This window comes from Cyberlindnera jadinii, assembly GCF_001661405.1.
Source record: "Cyberlindnera jadinii NRRL Y-1542 unplaced genomic scaffold CYBJAscaffold_7, whole genome shotgun sequence".
NCBI lineage: Eukaryota > Fungi > Ascomycota > Saccharomycetes > Phaffomycetales > Wickerhamomycetaceae > Williopsis > Williopsis jadinii.
The window spans coordinates 133022-160349 of NW_017963658.1; the positions used below are offsets into that span (position 1 = coordinate 133022).

The following is a 27328-nucleotide window of genomic DNA, read 5'->3' on the forward strand; positions in this document are numbered from 1 at the left end:
ACACTACGAGCACTTCCATCCCCATGGCAAAGGTATAATTGCACTGTCATTAAATCACTTCCTCAGGTATAAACCAATCACTGAGGGTGTGCTCATACTACGACTGCACCGTACAATCGACTGCACCGTACAATCGACTGCACCGTACAATCGACCCCCACCATCTGTACACCCTCTCCTTACAAGCACCTCCGTAGAGAGATGGATCCCCACGCTACAATTGAACCAACTGTGCATACAAACCCAGATTGAAGACAAAAAGAGAGGACATTAGCCAATTGAACGTGCACCATTTCAGCTTATCGCAGTTCCTGTGTGCTATGGTCCTTATTCTGGCAAAATTCCCTCTTTCGCTGCGCTGTTGCTGCTTTCCTCCTTTGCTCCATAGAACCCGTTTTGGCCCTTTACACGGAGCCGAGTTATCAAAAGGAAAACTCTGCCTGGAACATCCACCTCTCCCGCCCAGTGAGCCCCGAGGCTCCTGCCTAGAAGCTCTCAGCTCTCTGCCTGGGGGCTTCAGCCTCTCCTGCCTAGACTTTTCTCTGGGTTGATCACACCAATTCCTGTGGGGTAGACCATTAAATTTCCTATTCGGGATAAAAATGTCACACCGAGCGACAGTTTCGCTGATATTCTCCCAGAAAGCGAAAAACGACACGCAAAAACGAAAAACACGACGAAACAAAACGAAACGGGAAAGCGGGAAAACGAAAACGAAAATTCTCATCGTCTCTTTTCTCTCTCTCTCTTCTTCCTCCAATAGGCCATAATCCCTTCCTCCACAGCCATAGAATCAGTGCTTGAAAGTGGTGGAAGAGGTCTCTGGAGGTGCCAGAGAGACAGCAGCAGTGACACACACAGAGCCAGTGCGACAGAGAGCCGGAGAGATGTCGCTCAGGCCAATCATCAACACCACCAAGGTGCACGCGGATGATACTACTCCATTTGAAAGGGCTCCCAAGGACATGCTCGATAAGACGTCTGTTGAATATATCATAAAGACCGGGCTCGCTGGTGGCATAGCTGGCTGCTCAGCCAAGACGCTGATAGCGCCGCTGGATCGTATCAAGATCCTGTTCCAGACGGGTAACCCGGTGTACAAGAAGTACTCGGGCTCGATGGGTGGGCTGTTCCGTGCAGCTGGTGCCATATACCGCAATGACGGTGCTATTGGGTTCTTCCAAGGTCACAGTGTCACCTTGCTGAGGGTGTTCCCCTACGCCGCCATCAAATTTGTTGCGTACGAACAGGTGCGACGTGTGCTGATCCCAACAAATGAACACGAGACTGCGCTGAGAAGGCTGCTGTCGGGCTCGATAGCTGGGCTGATGAGCGTATTCATAACCTATCCGCTGGACCTGATCCGTGTCAGACTGGCGTTCGAGACCAAGAAACCTCCCGTTGAGTACATGCATATACACCATAAGGATCACTATCACGACGTGAGGAAAGGCCGTCTAGTGAGGGTTGTTGGTGAGATCTACAAGGAGCATCCCATAGTGGATCGTCACTTCTTTCTGATCAACTGGATCAAGAAAACACTGCCTCCGTCGCTGTCGTCAATGACAAACTTCTACAGAGGATTCATACCAACGATAATGGGCATGGTGCCCTACGCCGGAGTGTCGTTCCTGGCACACGACGTCATCCACGATATAATGAGGTCAAAGTACATCAGAGCGTACACCGTTGACAGCACAAAAGGGCCGCAGAACACGGTGAGTGGGAAGCGGAGAACCCCACTGAACACTTGGGCTCAGCTACTGGCTGGTGGGCTAGCAGGAATGGTCTCGCAGACGTCATCTTACCCTCTGGAAGTGGTGAGAAGAAGAATGCAAGTTGGTGGTGTCAACAACGGCCAGTTCGTATCGATGAAGGAGGTTGCGATGAAGATCTGGTCGGAGCGTGGATTCAAGGGGTTCTACGTTGGTCTGAGCATTGGCTTCGTGAAGATCGTCCCAATGGTTGCCTGTAGTTTCTACGTCTATGAAAGAACCAAGTTCAGCCTGGGAATATAAGACCAGGACACAGACCACGTTATAGCATAAGCATCTCCAAGATTTTATTGGTATACATACTACAATACATACTACAGTGACTATATGGGGACCGTGTATTAGGTACGAGCCAATTGCAAGCAATCCAATTGAAAGCAATCCAATGGCTCAACATCGACACCATCAAGTGAGCCATCGTGACGAACTTGCACGTTGTGCTGAGGCTTGTGAGGATGAATCTTGACGTTGGTCAACGTAGGGCACTTGAGCACTACAACTCCTCTCAAATCGGGACATTCCGTTATAGCAAGGCTGGTCAACCTCGGGTACCCTGAGACTTCGAAAACATCACCAAGTCTGAGACGTTTGATGCGAAGCTTTGTCAAGCTGGGTGTCTGTATTTCAATCGTAGACAATTCAGAGGCATTCATACCAAATGCCTTTGACTCATTTTCCAATATCAAGATCTTCAGATTTGGAAATTGGCAACCTCTGAGCTCAATGTATGGACAATACTGAGCAATGAAGATCAAATCTGTCAGGAGTGGAAATTGGACATTGGCAAGCAAAGCACTCCTAGCTGGAAACGTACGATAAGCATGATCCTCTATAATATATATGACTTTCAATGTGTTTTGGTATACTTGTAGCTTGTCAAGCCTGTCCAGATCTGGAGGGTTAAATGCTTCATATACCTCCAGCACTGGCGTGTCAGGTAGCAGTGAAGGAAACTCATCATTGTAATATGTGAAGGTTGAATGTAACCTCTTTAGTAATGGGAAGCTCTGTTTCTCAAACTCATCACGTTCCTCTTCATCACATTCCTCTTCATCACATTCAGCGAGAAATATACTCTCAAGCATAGGCATATGTTTTGACCAAAGACCATTGGAAGAGCCCAGGTTCTTCACCTTCTCGAGGATCTTTATTAAGCCAGTGGTATCATCAGAGCAAGGATCGATATTCAAATCTGCAAACTCCAAAGAAGGAGCATTGATGTCTTTGAAACATGTCAACTTACACTCATATAACTTGAGTTCAAGCAAATTTGGGACATCGATGGAGGATAAATGAACCATTGTACTATAGGAAAAAGTATCTGTGATATAGATCTCTTCGACTTTGGGCATTACAACGTTTAATAGCTTGAAAGATTCGCCAATATCGCTCACTTGTAGACCTTTCAATGAATTCAGTGAAAGGTTTTCCATATGCCACCGGGACGAGGACTCTTAACCATACGCAGTATTGAATCATTCGAGATACCTTCCCACGTTTCAAGGTCATCTATACAATTAATGACAATGCTTCTATCGTGGTTGCCTGATAGTCAATAGATTCATTGATAGTGTCGAAGCTTTGGATAACAGTTAACGTTTTGAGACATGGTAAGTTCCACCTTGACTCCACGTCGGTACTCTGGCATGAATCAAGTGAAAGCTTTTCAAGCTTGGAGAAATCAAGACTCTCTGGTGTGGAGGAAACAAATCTGAGCTCCAACTGCAACAAGTTCGGGAACTTGAAGGCCTCCAAATACCCTCCATCATCGACAATAGTATCATGTATCGAGTAGACAAGTGCTCTTGGGGCAGAGCTTGGTATTAGTGAAATCGAAATAGCTTCCTGCCATGTCTTCCCAGGGGTCTGGAAGTGAAATAAAGCAGAATTGTGTTGATACATTTTCACAGGCCGAGCCTATCATGGAAGTGGTCGACTCTGAGTTGTTGGTCAAGTTGGTAAATACCATGATAGAGAACACCTTGTTCACCCTATCACGAGTTAAGAGCTTAGACAAGCTCACTTCATTGGTGTAGTATTGGAAGGGAAGGTTTGCACAGTCAAAGCCCGTAGCATTGTGAGCGATGATGTCCTCATTGTATAGGAATAGTGCCTTGTCCGTCAAACACTCTCTGAACCGTGAGATGGAGAACTAACTGTTGATATCGTCTACACCGAGATGCTTAATGACTTCCCCCGTTATCTCCACGGGTAAATGGTCCAGCATCTTCCTTCATGAGCTTTAAACCAGCTTAAGCAATCTAACTGAATGTATGTTGATGATGAGAGAAAGCCCGCTTCGTGAGTGAGCAGCTTTAAGGGTAATCGACGTATCACGTGATCAAAATTATCGTAGTGTGTACTTACAGACTGCTGTCATGGATACACTTTGATAACCGCAGACAGTCTCAGGACAGTTCCATTGACGATTGTATCTGTGATCGCTTGGAGTGAGGGCTATTGTGTGTTCAAGATGGATGCCGTAGGTCGTTTGACTGAATATTGAGTACTGAGCTAGTTAACAGTGGATTGGCTATGTACTTTAGCGTTGAGATGATGAACTGTTGTGCTCAATGTATGATGCGTAGGGTAGTTATTTGACAAGTTGTATCAAAAGTCGACATGCGCCATTGGCTTGATCACATCAAAAGCCGGAGCTCTGCTTTGCAGGAAGGCCTCGCTTAATATTGAACAGTGTAGTATTGCTCAGATGGCCTCTTAGTTCAGATACTTAACAATGACGGAGCCTTGGTTTATGAAGAGCTCGTAAATTCTTGTCAATTGGTTCCAAACGCAGGCCTCATATAGCCACTTCATCAGGCACAGCACAGAGGCTTCATTGAGCCGGTTGCTGAAGTGTAATACGGGAGTTTGAAACCAACAAGTTCAAGGTGTTGGAATGGTGTCTAGAGGGGCATTATGAGCCAGAGATGGAAGAAGAGTGCCCTTGACACGCAGAGATACTTCAGGGGTCACCTTAGAAACATACTTGAGCCATTGAGACGGCAGGATCGGTCAAGACCTATTTTGGGAACATTCTTGATTAATACACGTTGTGATAGTTGGTGATCTTCATGTATCCGTCACTTTAATCGACAGATCGGCGAGTGATTATTTTACCTCAACTCCCGTGGCATTAGACGTCCTACATAATTGGTACTCTGTTCTGAACAAGTCAAAGACTGGGAAAGTGCCGTATATACATTTCTGAGACAACACACAGCAGTGGCTTTTCACAGATCACTTCTGTTTATCCTAATATGGTGTGATTTGGAGTTGTCTAACCACAATCAACCAATTACTACAAACTATGAGGTAGTGGAAGCTGGAGGTGACTGCTATGAGATCCACCTTGTTCTCAAATACAAGTCATATCACATATAAGCTTCATCCTCGCTATATCCAGTGTTTTCAGTATACAGCAGTACTGTAAAATGCACACCGGGTACTGGGCACCTAAGCTGGTACCCAGAAATAACAAATTAATAGCCAGCAGTGTCTCATGTTGAGAATTAGCGGTGCTGGTACCGAGCACCCAGCAACCAGCAGTGTCTCACTTTGAAAACATGCAGTCCAGAGTCAGGATTGATCAGTTGAACTGCCTTGTCATCGTATTATCGAGACCGGAGATTGGTTATAGGGGAACTGCCAAAAATACACTGTCATTTGAGAGAGACATGTGACGATACGAATGAGGAATATTGGCACGATGTCTTAAAACATCGTGTGCTGCGAGGGGTTTCTCTTCGTTCGAACCACTCACATGGCGTCGCATGTAGTCGTATCGTTTGGAGAGAAAACCACATAGATCATGTTGAGCATAACTGCAGGCCGATCTTCTACAGAAGAAAGGAACCAACATCACACGTTTTCTGTGGGGACGACTTCCCATACTGGCAGCTACATAAGCATTGTTCTCAACTAAAGGCCCACGTTGTTGTTCGTGTGAAGAAAATGATAGTTGTAGACATCGCCTTAGTGGTTTGCAGAAAAACTATGAGGGTTATGCATGAGCCAGCAACTCCTTCAACGAGGTCCCATGTTCAGATGAAGCACAGACGGGAAAGATGGAACCTCTTGGATCAACTCATCAAGGGGTACTAAAGGAGAGGGTTGAGCTTTGATCCAGGGAAAGGCGAACGGGAGCCAGCCACCTAAAAGTTTGTCAGAAGTTATGGAATCATGAATCGTAGATATGGCTAACAATTATGCATATGGTGCCTAAGACTAGCGCAGAAGACTGGCAGTCGCCCGCCCACATCTGCTGTCAAAGAAGGGCTTAAATACTAAGGCGCCTTTATAACCATGATTTAGCTCTCCAATTCGCTGGTTAGCCAATGCATGTTGCTCATGTCTGACTTTCAAATGAACAAATTGACTCATTTTGAATCATCTTGTGAAGGCTCATCAACACGAGTAGTACTTTGACCCCCCCCTTGTGGACAAGAGAGTGCACGTGGCAGCGACCATCAGAGCATTAGGTAAGTCAAATCACAACTCCGTAGCAAACTCCGTAGCAAACTCCCACTCTGCTGACGAAGATACTGGACAGTAAATTATTACAGTCTGCTAATTAAGACACATGTGCTCAATAAAGGTTAGTCCATCCAGTGTAATTAGATCATCGATGACGATGAAGGCACCTTTGATGGCTCAAAAGAGGGCGTTTATGAGGTGACTCTAAATTTAGGTTAAAGTTTTCGAACCAAGGCGCCAGGGAAAAGAAACGTACATCCAATCTTAATTTTAAGTTCTAACCTGAAATCGACCCGCGAGCTGCACAATTACCCAATGCGGAAAGCATATCGTTGGGGGCCAGGAGAGGTATATGCAGAAAGGGTAACAGAATACGTAGGGGGACCCAGATTTGGCTGAGAAATTTCCAGAAAGAGAATAATTAGCGCATAAGCTCACAGATGTTCTGCGGTTACAAAAATAGATCACGTCATTGGTTTGCAGTTTTCAAATAACCAACCTGTTGTGTCTCTGAGATTGACAGACTCTCATGATGGGGAGGATTTCGTGTATAAAAGGACACTAAAAGAGTCGACTTTTAGTTCTAATCTGTCTCGACTTTTCCTTCTTGTATCATCACTATCAAGTAAAACAAACAAGTTCAATCGCTTAACAAACACACAACAATGCAATTCTCATCTATCTTTGCTTCTTTGGCCCTTGCTGCTTCTGCCCTTGCTGAATCCGAGACCTTCGGCTTGCTTCTTATCAGATCCGGTTCCTCTTACCAAAACTCTGCCATTGGTCTTGTGAACAACGGTACTTTCGCTGTTGCTTCTAGCAACTACGTCAGTGCCACTATCACTGATGAGGGTTTGTTGTCCATCGGCAACAACCAATACGCTGTTGTCACTGACTCTGGTATCTTTGCCGGTGCTGACGGTTCTGCTACTTTCTCCATCGTTGATGGTTACTTAGAGTACAACGGTGCTGGCTTCTCCTTGACTGAGGACTACGCCCTTCTTGCTGGTGGTTCTGGTCCAAACCCAGTTGCTGTCAGACCAACTCTTGCTGACGGTTCTGTTGCTGCAGACTTCACTCCAGGTGAGGAGACTTCTTCCGAAGAGGAGACCACCACTTCTGAGGAGGAGACCACCACTTCTGAAGAAAAGACTACCACTTCTGAAGAAAAGACTACCAGTGCCGAAGAGACCGTTACCGTCACCACCTCTTCCGAGACTGAGGAATCATCTACTTTCTCTGTTCAAACCGACAACGGAGTTGCTAAGATCGGTGCTGGTGCCGGTTTCATTGCCTTCGCTGCTGCTCTTTTGATCTAAACTTGATCAATGACTAGTAACGAACTCAACAAAAAACCTCTTTCTATATACTTATGTTTAATTTAATGACTTTTCCTTTTGCACAAAAAGAATGATTCGTACTCGAGCCCACAAGTCCATTGCTCTCGATCTTATTATATACAGAAAGTAACTCTGAAGAGTAGTAGCACAGTAAACATAGTCTTTCATGTATCCAGTTGATTGGACTTAGCGAATTGAGGAGTGCAGTCAATAGCCGTACGTCCCTAATTGGTCACAATATACAATTCGGTAGTTTACGGCTGTACAATCAAAATACAGCTCTGAGCCTAAAGCCAAGGAAGTTCGAAACACTGTAGAAGTCACCAGCGGACTGGAAAGAGAGACGGTAACCCTTGGACCTTTGTACAGAGTTATCGGACTTCATTGACGTATCGTGCATCAAACAACGTTTAGTAAACATTGGCTAATATGTGTGGAAAATACAGCAGATTGGTTCCAGCGGACGTTACGTGTACATTTTTATTTCCCAATATCCAATGCTGAGTTTCATATCATAGCTTATGAGATGATTTACTGTCGTTTAATGATAAACGACAAGCCTATAACTGGTGTAAAAGCGTAACCAAGGGCCAAAAGAAATACCTGGCCATAGAACCAAAGATTCATCAGGGAAGTCTTGAGAACCCCGAATGGGCGAGAGATAGAAGTAATGTGAGTGAGTAAGGTGAATCACTCACTTCAAGGATAATTCAACAAGAAAGTCTGTTTGGCAAAGACTATCATATCAAAACGAGAGTGACGTGATGAGAAGCACTCCAGAGAGCATACTTGAAGGGCGAATATCATATAGACCTCGCAGGTGCTAACAAAAGAACTCGGATAAACCTGCCATCTGGCATTACTTTTTCCCTTCTGAAAATTTGATGCTAACAATAGCACACAGCGTAGTTACGTTACCCAAGAAGCCGTTGAGATAGTCGATTGTCCTCAGTGCCTTATTGGGACTCCCTCATAGACGGAATGTGTGCAGATACATGTATTTTGACTACGACAAAGTTGGGACCAACCGAGCATGCCCATAGCAGCCTGAATCGGACGAACGTCGACATGTTATGGCCCTCCCCCCATGCTAACTGCACGATAGAATAATACAGAGGACAAATACGAGAGAGATCTGGACATTTTGGTCCGGTGAAACCAGGGTTACGACGAAAACACGCGATTAGACTTGAAACACGCTCAGGATATTAAAACCCACAGAAGGTGACTCTTCACAGAATACTAAACCTTCAGGGCCCCTTGCAACATTATACATGGTGAAGTAGAGTACCATTCTCAGGACCTAGCGCTCACTTCTTTGGAGTAGTTGTACGGCGTCCAGGTTTTACACCCCAATTGGCATCAAAAGGTGGCTTCAAAGGCGGACGCGCAATTAGGTAAGTGTGCAGGAAGGAGCAGCAAAGTTGCATATTTGAGGATGAACGATATCCGAATGCGGATAGGGTGCAACCGTATCCAGTGTGCTGTTGCTGGATTGGAACATATACACGTGTAGACACAGGTGAATGTAGGCCAGGTATGACAGACTTGCAGCGAAGTACATCGACACCGTCCTAGAGAAGTTGAAGCTCCAATATAACTCAGGTCAAGGTTTCCATAAATCGCGTCATTGGACCGAAGAAGGATCTGCATATGTAATGTACGTGGTAGCAAAACAATGCGGCCCACCAGTTATGGATTAGGCCAATGATTCGTCAGAATCGATTTGTTGTTTACGGATGGTGCATAAACAGTTTGTGTATAAAAAGAGCCGGAGTGCACGATGTTTTCCCCAATTTTTGGCTCCCTCTGTTGATATTTACGGAAAACACCCTAATACAATACAACAATGCAATTCTCATCCATCTTTGCTTCTTTGGCCCTTGCTGCATCTGTCCTTGCTGACTCTGAATCATTTGGCTTGCTTTTGATCAGATCCGGTTCCAGTTACCAATATTCCTCCATTGGATTGGTCGACAACACTTTCGAGATTTCAAGTGATAACTACATCTCTGCTACTATCACTGACGAGGGTTTGTTGTCTATTGGTGATGGTAAATACGCTGTTGTCTCTGACTCCGGTATCACTGCAGGAACTGAAGGTTCTGCTTCTTTCTCCATCGTTGATGGTTACTTGGAATACAACGGTGCTGGTTTCTCCTTGACTGAGGACTACGCCCTTCTTGCTGGTGGTTCTGGTCCAAACCCAGTTGCTGTCAGACCAACTCTTGCTGACGGTTCTACTGCAGCAGACTTCACACCATCCAGTGGATCATCTGATGAATCATCTGCCTCCACCTCCTCTGAGGAGACCGAGACTTCTTCCACCTTTGTCGTTCAGACCGACAACGGTGTTGCCAAGGTTGGTGCCAGTGTCGGTGCTGTTGCATTCGCCGCTGCTGTTTTGATCTAATCACCAGTACTTTGAATGATACCCTTTAATAGTTAATTGCGCGTTAACGTATAATTATATTTTCAACATCAAGGCATTACTTGTAATCTGGATGAAAACACCATGCGCACGTCTCTCCCCATCCTATTAGCACTAACCAGCTAGCTATCGAAGTGGTCTAGTCAACAAGCAAGGGACCTGTTCCTCAATAGTCCGAGGTTGCACGAGAAACCCTTAGGCTCAACTTTCAACAAATATGTACCCTATGTCCACAACGAGATATGCTTGGAGTGTCAGCAAGTCTCTTGGACTTCTTTTGTAAGATATTCAAGCAGGACATCGCTGAGGTTCCACCGTATGTGCTGAAACTATAAAAGCCACTATGCTGAACCAAAGTGAACGTTCTTTGCTCGAATTTTGTCATCTTCATACTGCTCAGATGTTCATGAAATTGAACGATTAAGGTCTAATAATCTTCTGAGGAGTAGAGTGGTGTACCTCGGCACTTCTGTGTGTAAAAGATGGCGGGCCATTCCCAATGGATACTACACTCGTATCTGTATGTGATCCCGCTAAGTGATCTGGATGCTATAGACACTACAAGTATCGAGCCAAAGTTTCCAGAACTGTAGGGTCGATTCAGAAGCCAGTCGTGAAGGATTAGGGGATAAAGAAAGTTGATCAGATATCGTTCATGTTATGCTCATCCAGGAACTGTTTTCTGCGTGCTTCGAAGCTTTGGTATGATGTCTCTAAAGGGTTCAGGAAGTGGACGCCCAGAAGGAGCTGCTCCGACTCCAAACAGCCATCAGTTATATTCGAGACTGACATGCACAAATACTTCTTTACTTTCACACTAATATGAAGATTTGTCATCGATAAGAGAGTATCAACAATTCTAAACGCATTAATAGCTGGATGAGTAAAAAAGCCTGTTGAATTGCGGGTCAGTAGCCCATTAAACAGCCTGACGGGCGGTTTAGCAGATCACTGGCCCTGTGCTTTTCCCTCGAAAATCATTGATGGCTTGTGTTATATTCAAGACAAAGGGTTCAAGCACCTAGAAGCTGTGATGATGGACTAGTCGACAATGTACTGGTGTTACAAGGTTTTAAGTGGTTGAGATTATTTGTTCATTAGAACTCATTTTAGACTCTTAAAATGACTATATCCAGCGTGCACAGTCTGTTGTGATGCTTCAATTGGTCATTCAATGTTCATTACCGTAAAGAGCATCTCTGGGTGCTCCGTGGAATAACATAATTAGAATGTGAGATACATAGATAGCAAATGCCCACGTAGAGTTCCTCTGGTTTAGATCCCCATATATAAAAGAACGATCTGAGCATAACAGTGAATGTATCATTTAGTTGATTTCCAGACGGGGGCAGTTGAAACAGGAAACTATTCGTCAATCCCTCTGCTCTTTTATCTTTTGTAAACCGAAGCTGTGTATATTTATAGTCTTGAAATCATCTATGCTTTCGATCACGAGTATCTCGAGGAGGGGAACAGGGTAGACAGAGGGACTGATGTAAAGGTTGAATATTCCGCATCTTGTCTCCTCTCAGCATATAAATATTTACCTGTGTCTGGAGTGGCCTACGACTACCATCATTAACACCGCAGCATGGTGTTATCTTAGTTGATAACTGTGCACATTTCTCATGTTGTAGAGTCGTATATAGCACACTATTACTCCACCAAAAAGCACAGTATTTTACTGCTATAATCGTATGAATGCATTGATCTGCTCTCAGAAGATCGAATACATAGCAAAGTGTACAATTCCATCGGGATTCGAACAAGCAACTATCGATTCGTCAGTTGTGCCTCAGTGCTATTACTTGCCAGTATATATGCCCCATCATCTGTGACACGGAGAAGGTTAAAGCTGAGAGTGCTACTAATGGCTACACAACATGACACCACATGTCAACACAACAGCAGGAGCTTCTAAGCCCTAACATTGACAGCAACTGTCAACACATACAGGTGGGCACAGTCTTCGACAAGGATAAGCCCAATGCTTCATGTATCTGAACCAACAAGATGACGTATAAATATGCACCGAAATTACCGGTAGAATGAATATAGATCACGTGATATTACACGTGATCATTCATCCGTACAGCCAAACATCCGAACACACATAGAAAAAAACACAGGCGGAATTTCCCTCACCGCCGATCTGCAACGTTTCTTTCCCTTCTTTCTTTTTCTAATTTTATACAAGCGTTGAGCGCTTTTTGTGTTTTTTTTTTTTGAGTGTGCGCTGCTTTTGCTTTTCCTCATTTCACAGCGGCTTTTTTACCAAGTTCCACCACTTTGATTTGGCATAAAAAGCATTTGATCCAGAAAGATCAAAACAAACAACAGAGCGCTTAGTGTGAATCCCTCGGACAGTTGCTATTTAACACTTGTTGGACCAACCGCTGTGTTTGTTTCCATCGTTATAGCCACTTTTTGCACTAGCCGCTGTGGTTGAAGACTCAAGAGTTTCCCACCCAAATCAACGGTTGTAAGCGCTGAGAGAACCATGAAGTTGTTGCTGTTGTTGTTGCTGAGCGCCCTGACAGTGACGTGCCGAGTGCTAAAGGCATCGTCCTTGGTGACGTGTATGGAGAACTCCCAGCTATCCGCGTCGTATTTCTCGGTGGAGTTCAACCCTGATGACAAGTCGCTCCACTACACGCTGGACTTCACTACAGAGGTGAGCGATTACATCATCGCGGACGTGGACGTCTACGCCTACGGATTCAAGATCATCACGAAGAGAATCGACACGTGCTCGCTGACATGGAAGCAGTTCTGTCCTCTTTACCCTGGAAGTGTTGAGGTTGACTCCATCGAGTACATTGATGATGAGTATGCAGATCAAATCCCAGGTATCGCCTATACAGTCCCGGACATTGATGCATTCGCAAGGGTCCTCGTTTCCAAGAGGGACACCGGGGAGCAGATTGCATGTATCCAAGCCTTCTTCACGAACGGTAAGACGGTGTCACAGACCGGTGTTAAATGGGCCACCGCGGTGATTGCGGGTATCGGCCTCTTGACGTCTGCGATTGCATCCGTGTACGGTAATTCCAACGCTGCTTCGCACTTGAGTGCCAACGCTGTGTCGTTGTTCTTGTACTTCCAAAGTGTCGTTGTCATTTCTATGATGGCTGTGGACGCAGTCCCTCCTATCGCTGCATCTTGGTCTGAGAACTTGGCGTGGTCCATGGGGATCATCAGAGTTTCCTTTATGCAAAAGATATTCAGATGGTACATTCAATCAACAGGTGGTGATCCGGACTTGAACCTCACATCCTCCACTATCAACATTCTTGTGCAAAGATCGTGGGAATACGCGCAGAATCTTGTGAAAAGAGCACAACCAGTGGTGCTATATGGTAACGCAAACGTTTTGATCTTTAGAGGTATTAAGAGAGTTGCATACCAGGCAGGTATTGAAAACTCGAGCTTGGTGGTTACCGGGTTTACGTTCTTCATTCTCTGTGGTTACGTTCTTGTTGGATTGTTGTTTGTTCTCAAATACGGATCCGAAGTTTGTATCAGAGCAGGTTGGATGAAATCCACTAGATTCTTGGACCTGAGACAAAATTGGAAAAGGGTGATGAAAGGTTCACTGGCAAGATATATTCTTATTGGGTTCACACAGACTATTTTGCTCTCTCTTTGGGAATTTACACAGAATGACTCAGCTGCAGTTATTGTTCTAGCAGTGTTATTCTTCATTATGGCTGTTGGTTCCTTAAGTTGGGCAATGCTCAGAGTTCGTTTCTTTGCAAAGCAGTCTATACAAAAGTTCAAGAATCCCGCAGCTGTGCTTTATGGTGATCAAAAAGTCTTGGATAAATATGGTTTCATCTACACAATGTTCACCGCCGAAAAGTACTATTGGAGCGCTGTCCTTTTGTTCCATGCTTTCTTTAAGTGTATGTTCATTGGACTTGCCCAATCATCTGGAAAGACACAGGCTATGGCGTTTTGGCTTGTTGATATGCTCTACTTGGGTTTACTTATCCATTTCAGACCATTCCTCAACACACCAACAAACATCGTTGCAATCACTATCCAATTGGTCACAACGATTAACTCTTTCTTGTTTGTGTTTTTCTCAAACTTGTTTGGACAACCTGCTGCTGTTGCATCCATCATGGGATGGGTCTTCTTCATTATGAACGCTGCATTTTCACTTATCCTGTTGTTATTCATCCTTGTGGTTAGTGCATTCGTATTCTTCTCTAAGAACCCTGATGCCCGTTTCAAGCCAGCGAGGGATGACAGAACTTCATTCCAACGTTATTCTCAACACGTGGGTGCGAAGGGACCTGCTGCAGAGTTATTGGCTCTTGGTATAGCTGCCAAGGACCATAACGATAACTGGCAATCAGAGATTTATGAAATGAATGAGCACAACGATAGATCCACATCCTCAAACAATGGTTCCACGGATGACAACGAGGATAAGACAGTTCCTATCGCGGCAGAAGAAAAGGAAACCTTTGCTGGGAAGCTTATGAGAAAACTGAGTAAAGGAAAGGGATCCAGACGTGATAACCAGAGACTTGTTAATCGTGAAAGCTATATCTCTAAAGAGAATGATGACGAGCACTATTCCTTTGATGGTTTTGGAAATGAAGAAGGACTCGGTCAGAAGGATTCATCAGTTTCAATTGACTACAGTCCAAATATCAATGGCAGCGATGAGCAGTTCACAAAGACAAATGACATTCTCAGCTCGGCAGATGTATATGGTGGTGATTCTTCTCGCCTCAGACATTCGAAAACATTCGGAATTGATAATGAGAGTGTAGATAACAACTCCTCCATTTATGACAACTCAAAGTTCTAGTTGCCAATCCATCTCATCTTGTTTTCTTCATCCATTTTCATTATCGGCCTCTTTTTTTTTTCTTTCGTTCTTTCGGTACTTCAGGTTCATAAGCTGGTTATGGGACTCTGCTGGAGCAGGGTTATTACTTCTATATACATATCAATACGATTTAAGTGTAATCTATACGGTTTATTTGACATTGGTCCACAGAGCAAGGACACTGTTAGTCGTTCCACTTCCAAAACTTCAAAGAGAACGAATTTGATTTTGAGCTTTGCTCTTGCTCTTTTTCTCTCTGTGATCTTTCAGCTTGCAGTTTATGCTGTTTATTAACATCATCAGCATCAACATTGGCAAAGCATCTCTCAAGCTCTTTATCCATCAACAGGTAAAACTTTTGCGTGGATAACGGTGCCTGTAAGTTATAAGTCCGTATGGAGCTATTTACATTGACCATTTTGGCCTCTAAGATACCTCTCCATCGTCTTTTGAACTCCATGAACATTGCATTGTGGTCCTCGTTATAGAAGTGCCGTATATGTGATTCCCATTTGTCCTGAACCTCCTTCCTGAAGGATGAGATCTCTCCGTTGACACCACCTTGCTTTTCAATCCACGGTGGGACAATGTTTTGCTTAACTAGCATATTGTTCAAATGATGCTCGGTTCTGTCGATGTAGGGCTTCACCTCAACATCCAGCTTCTTTCCTCGAGGGATATTTTGGAATTGTCCTTGTCTCATTGCCTCTTCAATCCTGGCATCAGCCAATGTCTTGATCTTGTCAAACGACCCAATGGGGGTGAACTTTTCATGATATATTGCTCTGAATGTGGAGTCTTCATCCGACACCTTATTGATACGGAAGTCGAGTACACTCTCCTTTGCTTTACCAAGCCTCCGAGCCTCAACTTGGGACTTGGTCGGCTTGTACTTATCGATAACCATTCTGAGAGTTGTATCATGAGATTTCTCTTCACCAGTCCATGGTTGGGAGAACGCAATATCCTTAGTATGTTTCGAGGCATAGGAGGGGATCTTAGCACTATGTATAGCATGCTGGTACTTGTGCTCGTACTCCTTTCGGTCCAACTCGCTATGTATCTTCGAAAGCTGTGGATCCTTGTCTATCAAAGATTGAAACTCCTCACCAAGTAAAGCATCGTCCTTCTTGACGATGTCGGATTCCAGCTCTGCTAGCCGACGGGTAAAGGCATCTTCAACTTTTTTAGTATAGCACCTCCTGAACAACCTGACAGTCATTCTTGCTTGCCAGGCTCGAAGTCGTCAACTCTTCACTAACATTGTACCTGGTTAAGTCCCTGTAGTAACGGGTTGGAGTATGCCTGATCTATATGTGGTGTTCGGGTTAATGAGTCGGAACTCTAAGACACGGAAGCATTGCCCTCGAAATTCTCTAACGGGTTAGGGCCGCAGCTCTCAGTAATACGATGATTACGTCATCACAAGGAGCGTTCACTACTATTCGAGCTTCCTCTATGATGAAGATGTTCACCAGAGCCGACGTTGATGACATGAAGCTTCGTGAGTGCTACAGTCGTATATATATATATAATGTGTATATGAGAATGCGTCGCTTATTCCTCACAAACGACGAAATAAACTATTTACATCGTCATCATCATTATCGTCATCATCATCGTCATCATCATCCAAGTATATTCCCAATGCTCATTCTATCATCGGTCACATTTTCTTTGGTCTTTCTCTTTTCATTCGAACTCACCTTTTGGATTGGAATCAACTTTAACGGCCTGCCATTTAGCATGGCTGCGTTGTTGATATCGTGGTTCACGGTGAACGTTTTCAACTTTGGAAGACCATCATCAGCCATAGGGCTCATTGTTGGTAAAGGCAAGCTCACCTCTCGTGGATGACCAACACTTGGTTCAGTGGTAGGAACAATTGGAGCAGAAAGCGGATCAGCAACCGTAGCATCAGCTGGAGGGACTGTTGATGACACAACTGGGAGAATCACCGGCGCAACACGCTCGGGAGTAAAGGTATGTAGTTGTGGCAGTGGTGGTAATTGTGGAACTAATGGTACAGTCTCTTCAGTTTTCACTTGGACTTCCTCCTGTAATGGAGGTCTCTCCAGTTTCTCATTGACAGTAGAAATTCCATATAACGAGCCGTCCAGTTTCTCATCAGCAACATTCAACAGACTGGCAACGTTTTCAATGACATTGGCATCATCATCTACCTTTACATCGTCATGTTTCTTAAGATGACAAGAGTAACAAAGAACCTTCCCATCGATAGTTTCCCATTTCAAAGTCCTTTTGGTGCCACAACTAACACAAACTTGCTGTGGAGCTTTGATTTCTGAAGAAAGCACAGTATTCAATGACAAAGCCTGAATGCGAGCATTATTCCAATGGTGGAACTTGCGTTGCGCTCCCGAGAGTCCAGACGGATCTTTCTTTTGCTCATCGAGGTAGAATCGTAATGCATTGACAAAACCAGCTTGTTTATGACGCTTTACCTCTGTATTGAATGGGATGAATGTATATGAGAGAGTCTCATGAGAGTTACAAATCACACCTAGTGCTAATTTTCCAATTACCGCACCAACCTTCACACATTTGGAATCAGGTTTCGACTCAGCATTGATAACAAAGCCAGATGTGCATTCAAATCCACTCAACATATCTTTCATCTGAAAAGACTTTGAGCATTCAATGCATCGTGTTTCAGGTGTGGTATGAGAGATAAAGTGCATTTCACACCCAACAATGGGCTGCATTGTAGTTGTATCGACAACCTTAGCGTGTTCGCTAAACAAACAACACAAAATATGAGCCCATTTCCCACCTTCTGTACGTTTCACAGGCGATAAAGCATCATACGTGTTATGACACAGGACACAATTGTTGTCCGTTGAGATGATTTTGTTCAATGCGTTTGAGCATGGATCGCATGCCCACTTGTACAACCCATAATCCGTTGCATCAGAGGATAACCCGTAGCAACCTGGATGGACACAGAGACCGCATCCTTGACAGCGTAACGCAGTTGTGTAATCAGCTTGTTGACGGCACAGAGAACACATTGTAATGACAGAAGCAGATGCTGGAGTTGGACGAGGGACAGACGCAATTGCACCACTATGCTTGTACAGCTCCTTGTACTTCAATTTGGAATTATGGAGTGGCGACGTGTACCAATGCAAATGTTCCACGAGAATTTGATGCAAATTACCACTTTGGGACTCGGTGTAGTTAACCACTGGTACAATTTCTTTCTGTGAATCTTTTTTCAGATCATCATCAAAGTTCGTCGAGAGTGATTTCTTCTTCTTTGAAACTGGTGACTCATCTGGCGGTGAAGGGCTAAGTTTCTTCACTTTGGTAGCAGACTCTTGGTTCATGAGTTTACGTTTCTTAGAGGCAGGCATGTCTCTAATAACTTCAAGAATTGTTTCACAATCTTTCAACAGTTCAGATTCCAGCTTCTTTCTATTGGCTGCACCATTCTTCTGACCCAAACGTCTTGTTATTTCATTTGGATCTTCCCAAACCACCGCATAACGTCTCCAAAGTCTTGCACACCGCTTGCAGAACCCCAAAAAGATAGTAGGGTCATCATCTGGGTGCTGAACACCATAGCTTCTGAACCACTGGGTAGATTCTTCAGTTTTACAATGTCTGCATCTGAAATGGGTCTTCTGAGCCTTTTTAACGTCATAACTGGAATCATCGGCATCGTTTGCCAAATCCATTTCCTGTGTATCTTCTTTTTTCTTAGCGTTGTACTTCTTTCTTCCTTCAAAATTATCCCAGATTAAATGTCCATTCTTAGTTTTCTTCCACAAGTAGTAAAATCTCACAACCATGGCGAATGTTTGACTCTTGACCTCTTTGAACGTTGGCCAAAGCTCAGATCCGTACTTTCTAATACCACTTTCAAACAGTTGAACCTCCTTAGGGGTGAAAGTTGGTTCTCTGAGAGAATCTCTAGTCAATTTCTGGTTCAACTCCATGGCTCGAGAGAAATTGTAACCACAATCTAATAAATTCTTTAATATGGCATCGACAAAGTTTGGAGTATTTGGCAATAACGATAACGATTCAGCAATTGGTGCGCATTGTTTGATATAATCCTCAACCTTTTCGCTGATCTCCTTCTCCTTTGGTTGATCCCACATCAATGTTACTGTGTCGTCACCACCTCTTTCAATGTAGCCTTCAGGTCTTGGTTGAAGCCAAGGTGGGAATTCAGTAGGTGAAACTTCCCTAAACTTTTCTGGTACATGCAAGACTGGCTGATCCTCTTCAACATCTTTATGAGTGTTGTTGTTCATTTTCTTCTTCCTTGAGTCTTTCTGTTTCTTCTTACCGTTATTTTGACTTTGAAACTCTTCGTTTAAATCAGAAGTATCATAGTATACAACTTTATGTTCATACCAAGGTTGAATACCTGTGAGTTGATGTCTAGGACCCAACCTTGAAGCAGCTCTTGGATAAGGCCTATCTTCAACATCTAATGCATCTTCTAACTTTGCATGCATACCCAAATAGCGATATACCCACTCTTCTTTATCACGCCGTTGTTGGAATGAATTAGATGCATCCTTTTCTAAGAAGACCTGTGCTAGTTCTTCATAAATCGGTGACTTTGGTGGATCCTCATGGACGTCTTGATCAGTTTGAGCTTCAGTTTCAATTGTGTGGTCCTGTTGAGGTTCAGTGTCTTCAAAAGGTGAATTGGAGATCAATTTCTTCCTCTCTAATTTCTTTACACAGTTGATACAGGACCATGCAAACCCTCTAGCTGGTTTCTTGTAAATTGGTGGGTCCAAACAAAGCAAATGATACGTATCATCACACTCACAACACTGGATCGAGTCCGTTGGTGAACACCACTGGTTACACTTGATACAACTCTTTGGTGATTGTAACATCTCCTTGGCACGACCTTGTTCAACAAAGATGTATTGGAACCGTTTGTTCAAAGCCTTGGAGTAATTAGTGGGTAAATTCGAGAGCATCATCGTTGGTATCACATCGTAAAACTTGATCATATACCTGTCAAACAACTTATCAAACCAGAATTGGTTGGGTATACTCTTGTACTGATCAAAATCCTCAATCTCATCCCTGTGGAGCACCGTGCATCTACCCCGAAGACTTTGCATTGGACAAGTGTCGGAATGCATTGAGGCATAAAGGATACGCGAGTCCGAAGTGTGCTTTGAGATGTCACGAGCACGGTACCACCAGTTGACTTTGATCGTGTAGAGATCAGCCCGTTGTTTCCCCTTGGTATCGTCTTTATCACCACCTTTCTTGACAAAGGACATTATCCTTGCAACGTAATATGGATCACCTGGTGGTTCACAGACCATGAAGACATTATCACCTTTTGCAAACACCTCACCAGATTTCAGTATGAGTCTCAGCCCATCTTGTACAGTAGCATCTTCAAAATTGTACAGACAGGGGAATGGATGCTTTTTATCCGTATACGGTGGTTGAATGTTGTAAAAATGAGCATCCAGAAGTTCCGGAGTTACGCTGGTGCTCGACTGCTTCTTCTTCAGCTTCTCCTTCTCCTTAGCCTCCTTCTCCTTAGATCGCTGTGCTTCTCGTTGTGCCTCACGTTCCTTCCGCTCATAATCTTCAGGCTTCTTCTCGGTGTAGTCCACCTTGGCAGTTCTACGCCGTGGTCTGGACAATTCCGTAGTCATAATGGAGGGTGAATCAGGATGAAATGGGAAGTGCCTCTCTCTCCGTTCCAGCTCTCAATATTGGTGTAACAAGATAGTAAACCTAGGGCAAAAAGGATTCCAACCAAGTCCTTAGTCCAAGTCTCAACAAGTGTGTATAAGTCAATGTATAAATATCACCACTGGTCTTTCCAAAAGAATGATTCGTTTCAAATGAATTCTCTCAACTCTGCGGTGAATGGAGGGAAAGTGCGAGAGTGAAAAAAAAAGGAAGCAAAAAATGGATTTTATATAACAAATTCTCACAATGAGAACTCACAGGCTTTTCAGATATCAAATGAAAGCGATTGAAAAAACACAGTGTTCATAGAGTGCTTTGTTGAATAAGCATAAGCCTTTTTTTGATCTTGGACCTTGGAGATCACTGAAACCATGGAAATGTAGAAGCGATAATCAACCATTCCATGAAGCTATAACCAATGAATTGGTGACCACAGGGGCTTTGTCAACTTCTAATTCTGTAGTTTCAAAATGACGTATAGCCTCTTTTTAATGTCTATGGTTCATTTGTCAGTATCCGTGATTCGAAAATATCAATTAAAGATCAAAAGATTGACGGTATCAAGTTTACTACACTGGGTCACAGTGTCCTTTTAGACTAATTCTATGTAAAAAAAAATTGGACATGGGGAACTTGTACTGGTGTGTTCTTTCCTGTTTAGTTATCTTCTTCAGAGTCATCGTCGAAGTACTGTGGCTGCTGGTTGTTACTGTGTCCCTGATTCTGGCGATGTTCTTGATGAGGGTGATGAGCACCCCTGTGGTGGTCGTTAGCAGAGTCATGGGCCTCATGGGAAATGGACTGATTCCCATCCCACGAATCACGATGCCTACGTCTCATCGCACGTTCTTTCCAGCTCTTCTCGATCTGAGGTGCCATTTCAATTAACTCCTCCTTCGACACTGCATCTTGAATACTCTGCAACACCTTTTTCACAATTGTAACGTGGTTGCCGTTAGACTTATCATCACGGAACCTCAGTAAATGCCAATTTCCAGTCGAATCCCTATTACACTCGACAATCCTTTCATCTAGAGGTTGGTCTAACGATCTCAACTGCTCCCATTCCTCATCTGTGCATTCCAACCTCGTAAGTTCAGTGTATTCAGATACCCCTTGCCTGTCTCCTTGCCACACATGTAGCTTCAGCGTTGGCTTCACGTCATAATTTGGATAAACCCTATCCGGATCTCTCTCGTCAAGGTCCTCATCGACATACAGTGGGATATCCAACCGTAGCTTGAAATCCACAGTGTTCTCTTCACTTGGCTTCCACTTGAGCAGTGTACTATCTGTGCCGAAGAAGTACGGAGTTTCACAGCATGTGAAGATCAATCCATCTGAAACGTGCCCCAGATACTTCATACTGTCGAGCACTTTTGGCAACTTGTAGCTCATCTGCATATTCTTCAAGTTGAGTTTGAAAGGGAATGATTCACAGGCTTGTGGATGTTGCTCTCTCAATTTGAAGTACGGTCTGTAAAACTGCGTATCGAGATAACCCAAACGGTTGGGCAACAGCTTCATAACAATGTTTCGACCATTTATCGCAAGACAGTCAAACATCAGGTATCTCAACTCCTTGACGCCATCAGTGGGCCTCTTGGAGAGAACCAGCTCACCGTCAATCAGCGTTCCATTGTGGCAGCTGTTCTCATCGCCCGGCAGTGGGAAATGGAAGTTGGGGACCCTGTAGAACTGGTTCTCTCTCGTTATGAGGAACACCGCCTCGTCGCCGTTTGGGTCCAGGATGCAAAACATCAGACATCTCAATCCATCACTCTTCTCACAGACAAAGTAGTCCCTCTGTAGTAGCGTCTCAGTCAAATGGGCAGCCTCGAAGGAAACAGGCTGAGATCCAACAAAGTGCGAGCCTCTCGAACCAACAAGCGCGCTGATGTGCTGCTGTAGCTCGTGGGAGATTCCGTCTGGCATCAAATCACCGGGGATCACAGGGAAGTCTCTCTCTTCAAGCATTGTTTTCGTTTCCTGTTTTGTATCTGCGGCGATGTGGTGTGTTTGTGGTTTGTTTACGCTTCGAGCTATGACCACTTTGTTTGTTGATGTTTCTCCGAGATGTATGTTTCTTAGCCGCTGACCACCCACCACCATTTTTCACCTGCCTTGTGCCTCTTCTTCTTTGGCCAACTGTATGTGGCGCATACCGGTGTTGGCCCGACTAGTTTGAAACAGCTGTGCCAAACAGGTCAGAAAAAACTTAGTCGCTGCGTAGTCGCCTAGACCAGGTTCACATTTCAAAAGCTGCAATCTGTCAGGAAGAGAGGACAAAAAGAGACACAGTTTATTCTGCTGTAACACTACATTACGGTAACGTCGGCAAATAATCACGCGTGACCAAAAGACATAATCGACAACGACCATGTCAAGGGAGATCACGTCTGGGAAGAGACCCTTGAGTCCCAGAGTCCAGCCTAAGAGGTTCTACGATAACGGACGACTCTCCCACTACACGATTGAAGAGAAGCTCGGACAGGGAACGTTTGGTATTGTGTATAAAGGAAGGCAAAAGAAGTCCAGGAAGATTGTTGCGATAAAGAGGATTCTCCTCAGGGACCCAGAGGATATGTACCCAGTCACGGCGTTCAGAGAGATGAATACCGTGAAGAGACTAAGACATGAAAACATTGTTGAGTTGTTAGAGATGGTGTTCGATTCACCAGCACCAGAAGAACCCCTGGTGGAAATCGTCAGTAAGCTGGGGAAGTCGTTCTACATGGTGTTGCCATACATGAGTTTCGACCTCACAGGTATACTGCAGAACCCAGCGATTCAGCTTTCGGAGGCTGATAACAAGAGCGTGATGCTACAGCTGTTCAGAGGCATGGATTTCATCCACAGAGCTGGATACCTCCACAGGGATATTAAAGCTTCGAACATCCTGATCAATTGCCATGGACTATTGAAGATTGCGGACTTTGGTCTTGCCAGGGAATACGTTGGCAAGAGGCCCACAATGAACTCACCTGGTGGTGGACACCCAATGACAGAGGTTGTCATGACAAGATGGTACCGTGCGCCAGAGGTGCTTTTGGGAAACAAAGCGTATACGACAGCGATTGATATGTGGGCATGCGGTTGTGTTCTCGGTGAGTTGTACGAGAAGAAGCCAATACTACCGGGGAAGTCAGACATCGACCAGGCCTATGACATATTCACCTTAATTGGTGAGCCTAACGATGTCTCCATGCCTGGCTACAAGACGTTCAAGATGACCCCCAAGTTGGTTATCCAGAAGAGAAGACCCACAATCAGTGAGAGATTTAGCAAATTGCGCATGCCTGCTGATGCAATAAGACTACTCACCAATTTGCTAACTTTGAACGCTGAAACAAGGTACACAGCACAGAAGTGTCTTAGTAATGAATGGTTCACCACGGAGCCTCTGCCAAAAGAACGCATCTCCACAGACTTTCCAGATTGCCATGAGTCTGACGTGCTAAAACGTAAAGAAGAGGCGAGACAGAACAACAATGGTGAAGAAGCACACAACCTTTCAAGGCCAACAGGTCTTCTTGGTACGAGACCAAGAGAGCAGCAGAGGACACAGCAACCACCACAACAACCACAGCAACCACAAGCTCAGGGCAAGGAACCGTTCAAGCTGGTTGCTCATCCAAGAAATGATTTTGTAAAGAAACCATATACACCACACACACCAGCAGAAATACAGGCACAACAAGCTCAAACACAGCAAAAGGTTCCACAACAGCACAGGCAAGAACACCATTCACCGCATCAGTATAAGAAGTTCAGCCAGCCACACAGACAACAACGGCAACACCCACACCCTCAGGACCGTCAAGAAAGCAGATACCCTCAGAATAATGCTCCATATCCTCAACATGGGAATCGTCAGTTGAACTACGCCCACAATGGCAGGAACAGCCGAAATGGCCAGAGAGATGATCATCCCCCAAAGAGGCCGAAATGGGAGGACAATAGACGCAAACAGTTCAACGGCAATGGCAACGGTGTTGATCCTGACTACTGATCACAGAAGGGCCAGGCACAGGATGACCAGTCACAGGATGACCAAAATAGGTAGAGAGACAGGAGAACCACATTTGCATTAATTAATTACATCTATTCAACCACTAGTGATTACATATAACCTTTCCTTAGCATATCCTCAATCTTTTCAATCTCCTTTAGCGAAGTTGCAGACTTCAATTGTTCCTTTAGCTGTTCACGCTCCTCATCACTGAGTTTCTTCACCACGGTCTCCAGTTGATCACTTTGTGAGTAAACTCTTCTCTGTGACCCAACTGATCTGAGTTTGTCAGCCAATTCGCTTGGCTCATCTCTTCGGCCAAACAGCTCGAGGCACCGTTCCCGCTCTGATTGTCTAACCCTTTCAAAGTTTAAAACTTTCAACTGAGGTAGGCACCAAATGACAAACTCTCTGACGTGCTCCATGAGCATGATGGGATTACCGGAGATGTAAAGGTTTTCCAACCTGGTCAGCGAACTTAGTCTCTCAAGTGTAGCATAGTCGCCGATGGAGTTGTCAATGAGAGAAAGTGTCCTCAACTGCGGGAGTTGTAATGCAATGCTGTCCTGGATGTTCGAGATGTTATTTTTCGCTAGGAGCAGAGTGGTTACTTTGAATAAGAGTGGGAAGTTTCCCAATGTGACGATGTCGTTGTTTGTGATGTCCAGGACGGTGAAGATATCAGGCACAACGTCGAGATTCTCCAGCAGCGGGATTGAGGAGTCCCGGAGGGAGAGTGTGGACGAAGAGACTACGTTCGCTATAGCATCGTGCAGAACATTAGGGGATAATCTCATGGCCAACTTGTCGTTTTCCGTTGCTCTCCGTTGTTCTCCGTTACTTTGTTTGTCTCTTTGGAATTTTTTGAGCACTTAGCACTTACCCTTCTGCTGTCTCTACCAATAACGCGCTCTCTGCAGTATTATGTAGCGTTTATACTAGTTGTGGTCGATTTCTGCATAAGAGCACAGTGGGGTGGTATAAAGAAGTTGGTTGTCGTTTTGGAAGATCCAATGGTGGTGAATGGTGGATTAACGGCCCACTAATCGTGCTGACGGCAGCTTAAGTTCAACAATCATGTATAATTATTTCAAGAGCATCAGTTAATTATGATTTTATCATCATTCATTTGTTGTACTAGAGCAAGTCGTTGGAGTATGCCCAAATCGCGTTCATCTTAACGCAGCAATGTTCTCAGCTTGTACCTCTAACGCTTCTTCGGCATATATACGGTCATTCCTGAGCCACCGAAACAAGATAATATTAATTGTTTTCTTTTTCTGTCTGAATTCATAAGATGATTAAAGTAGAAATCTCATCCTGTATAGGGAACTGGTCCTGAATATCAATATCGAGGAACTTCATAAAGCAGTTACAGTTCACGCATTTCTTTTGTTTTTAACTACAAATCATTTCGGAACACTATGAATAGTATTCCTATCAGAGAACTAATATCATGTTATTTGTTAATTGAAGAATACTGTTCTTAGTCAAGTTTAAGCGAACGGAAGCACAATGCTCTGAAGCATAACTCAACGAGCTTGGTTCTTCAGGGCTTCTTCATATTCCTTGATGGAAATTGATGCTGGATCAAGGTAAGGGATTTCACCCAAAGTGGTAACTCTAAAACCCTCCCTATATGACGATTGCCCATCATAATCCATTGTAGCTGAATGGAAGGTGGATCTATTGTCCCATATAGCGATGTCATTTTTCTGCCATCTGATCTTGATGAGGTATTCATGGTTCTCAGTTAATGATCTCTCAATGAACTGCATCACTGCAAGGGACTCATCGTAATCCAACTCATTGATATACCGGTTGTGAATAACACTGTAGTAGAGAGATTTCCACCCCGTTATTGGATTAGTTCTTACAACTGGATGATCGGACACAACCTGTGCGCCCACATTCTCTGCACCTCTAACCTCCCTATAATGATCACCAGTTTTGGAGTCAAACAGTTTCAGATTTGTTGTCCAATCTGAGTGAGCAGTCAAGTTCTCTAGGAAACGAGCAAATGTTGGGGTAAGTCGGGAATAGGCGTGATACCCAGATCCAAAGACAGTTCCACCTGCACCATCCTCAGGAACAACCGTCATTCTTAGTGCACTTAACAATGCTGGTCTTCTCTCATAGTTCAAGTCAGAATGGAAAAGTCCCGTTGTTCTTTGAGTGATTCCTCTTTTATCACCTTTGTAAACCTCATTCAGCTTCGAGTAGATCTTGACAAAATGGTCCCCGAATTCTGGGTTGGAGTGTGTCATTGGATGGATATGCAACAGTGCATCTTCAGGTTTTTGACCAAGTGGTAATGTGGATAGTTTCTTCACCAACAAGGAGTGCTCATCAGGAGTCAAATCCTGGTCTCTGAATAAGATGACACCTCTCTCGGCTATAAGAACCGCAAGGTCCTTCAATAGTTCATCACTGTTGGGAGCTTTCAGCAGGTCACGGAGACTAATGGAACCTTTTGGAAACTCTGTCCCAATATATGGCGAGATTTCAAAATGATTGTAAGAGTCGAAGGACCCTTTGTAACGCAATGGCTTCTGCTTGAGGGTTCTGGCCAAATGGTCGTCAATCGCTGGCGTCAACTTAAGCGTTGGCTGTTGACCGTGATCGGTCTTTGGTGTTGAAAGCTGTGTCTCGCTCATTGTTTCTTTGTATTTCTGTCAGGTTGTGTAAGCCTTTGAACACAATGACATTAGTAATTGAGAAAATTCCAATATATATATA

General features: G+C 44.2%; 12 protein-coding genes across 12 annotated transcripts; 6 read left to right on the forward strand and 6 right to left on the reverse strand.

Moving 5' to 3' along the window:
• Window positions 1-535: 535 nt before the first annotated feature.
• LEU5 (coenzyme A transporter) lies at window positions 536-2110 on the forward strand. Its single transcript, XM_020215094.1, has one exon. It carries the CDS (start codon window positions 888-890, stop codon window positions 2016-2018), a length of 1131 nt encoding a protein of 376 aa, XP_020070274.1. The 5' UTR covers window positions 536-887; the 3' UTR covers window positions 2019-2110.
• CYBJADRAFT_181546 (uncharacterized protein) lies at window positions 2068-3872 on the reverse strand (the record flags this gene model as incomplete). The annotated part of the gene is made up of 5 exons (XM_020217007.1): window positions 2068-2997; window positions 3019-3226; window positions 3291-3641; window positions 3676-3766; window positions 3799-3872. 5 exons carry the CDS (start codon window positions 3870-3872, stop codon window positions 2117-2119), a joined length of 1605 nt encoding a protein of 534 aa, XP_020070275.1. The 3' UTR covers window positions 2068-2116.
• Window positions 3873-4902: 1030 nt separating this feature from the next.
• CYBJADRAFT_167837 (uncharacterized protein) lies at window positions 4903-6315 on the forward strand. Its single transcript, XM_020215095.1, has 2 exons — window positions 4903-5367; window positions 5405-6315. The coding sequence occupies exons 1-2, from the start codon at window positions 5342-5344 to the stop codon at window positions 5877-5879; spliced, it is 501 nt and encodes a 166-aa protein (XP_020070276.1). The 5' UTR covers window positions 4903-5341; the 3' UTR covers window positions 5880-6315.
• A 402-nt stretch (window positions 6316-6717) lies between these two features.
• CYBJADRAFT_190262 (uncharacterized protein) lies at window positions 6718-7673 on the forward strand. Its single transcript, XM_020217368.1, has one exon. The coding sequence runs from the start codon at window positions 6917-6919 to the stop codon at window positions 7568-7570; it is 654 nt and encodes a 217-aa protein (XP_020070277.1). The 5' UTR covers window positions 6718-6916; the 3' UTR covers window positions 7571-7673.
• A 1767-nt stretch (window positions 7674-9440) lies between these two features.
• CYBJADRAFT_190263 (uncharacterized protein) lies at window positions 9441-10042 on the forward strand (the record flags this gene model as incomplete). Its single annotated transcript, XM_020217369.1, has 1 exon — window positions 9441-10042. The coding sequence occupies one exon, from the start codon at window positions 9441-9443 to the stop codon at window positions 10002-10004; it is 564 nt and encodes a 187-aa protein (XP_020070278.1). The 3' UTR covers window positions 10005-10042.
• Window positions 10043-12522: 2480 nt separating this feature from the next.
• On the forward strand, window positions 12523-14847 carry CYBJADRAFT_173240 (transient receptor potential ion channel family protein; the record flags this gene model as incomplete). Its single annotated transcript, XM_020216442.1, has 1 exon — window positions 12523-14847. The coding sequence occupies one exon, from the start codon at window positions 12523-12525 to the stop codon at window positions 14845-14847; it is 2325 nt and encodes a 774-aa protein (XP_020070279.1).
• Window positions 14848-15052: 205 nt separating this feature from the next.
• CYBJADRAFT_162628 (uncharacterized protein) lies at window positions 15053-16090 on the reverse strand (the record flags this gene model as incomplete). Its single annotated transcript, XM_020213703.1, has 1 exon — window positions 15053-16090. One exon carries the CDS (start codon window positions 16088-16090, stop codon window positions 15053-15055), a length of 1038 nt encoding a protein of 345 aa, XP_020070280.1.
• Window positions 16091-18575: 2485 nt separating this feature from the next.
• SNT2 (DNA-binding E3 ubiquitin-protein ligase SNT2) lies at window positions 18576-20150 on the reverse strand (the record flags this gene model as incomplete). The annotated part of the gene is made up of 1 exon (XM_020212729.1): window positions 18576-20150. A coding segment is annotated over one exon (1575 nt), but the record flags the coding sequence as incomplete, so codon positions are not given.
• A 1084-nt stretch (window positions 20151-21234) lies between these two features.
• Window positions 21235-22554, reverse strand: CEG1 (mRNA guanylyltransferase; the record flags this gene model as incomplete). The annotated part of the gene is made up of 1 exon (XM_020212720.1): window positions 21235-22554. One exon carries the CDS (start codon window positions 22552-22554, stop codon window positions 21235-21237), a length of 1320 nt encoding a protein of 439 aa, XP_020070282.1.
• Window positions 22555-22957: 403 nt separating this feature from the next.
• CYBJADRAFT_127819 (Pkinase-domain-containing protein) lies at window positions 22958-23986 on the forward strand (the record flags this gene model as incomplete). Its single annotated transcript, XM_020212718.1, has 1 exon — window positions 22958-23986. A coding segment is annotated over one exon (1029 nt), but the record flags the coding sequence as incomplete, so codon positions are not given.
• A 713-nt stretch (window positions 23987-24699) lies between these two features.
• Window positions 24700-25386, reverse strand: LEA1 (U2 snRNP complex subunit LEA1; the record flags this gene model as incomplete). The annotated part of the gene is made up of 1 exon (XM_020212728.1): window positions 24700-25386. One exon carries the CDS (start codon window positions 25384-25386, stop codon window positions 24700-24702), a length of 687 nt encoding a protein of 228 aa, XP_020070284.1.
• Window positions 25387-26121: 735 nt separating this feature from the next.
• On the reverse strand, window positions 26122-27246 carry CYBJADRAFT_194249 (TauD/TfdA dioxygenase family protein; the record flags this gene model as incomplete). Its single annotated transcript, XM_020217513.1, has 1 exon — window positions 26122-27246. One exon carries the CDS (start codon window positions 27244-27246, stop codon window positions 26122-26124), a length of 1125 nt encoding a protein of 374 aa, XP_020070285.1.
• Between the last annotated feature and the right edge of the window lie 82 nt (window positions 27247-27328).

Coding starts and splice junctions, on each gene's coding strand:
- LEU5 (XM_020215094.1), top strand. CDS start 888: ATGTCGCTCAGGCCAATCATCAACACCACCAAGGTGCACGCGGATGAT.
- CYBJADRAFT_167837 (XM_020215095.1), top strand. CDS start 5,342: ATGCAGTCCAGAGTCAGGATTGATCA. Junction 5,368..5,404: donor TCCAGAGTCAGGATTGATCA/GTTGAACTGCCT, acceptor TCGAGACCGGAG/ATTGGTTATAGGGGAACTGC.
- CYBJADRAFT_190262 (XM_020217368.1), top strand. CDS start 6,917: ATGCAATTCTCATCTATCTTTGCTTCTTTGGCCCTTGCTGCTTCTGCC.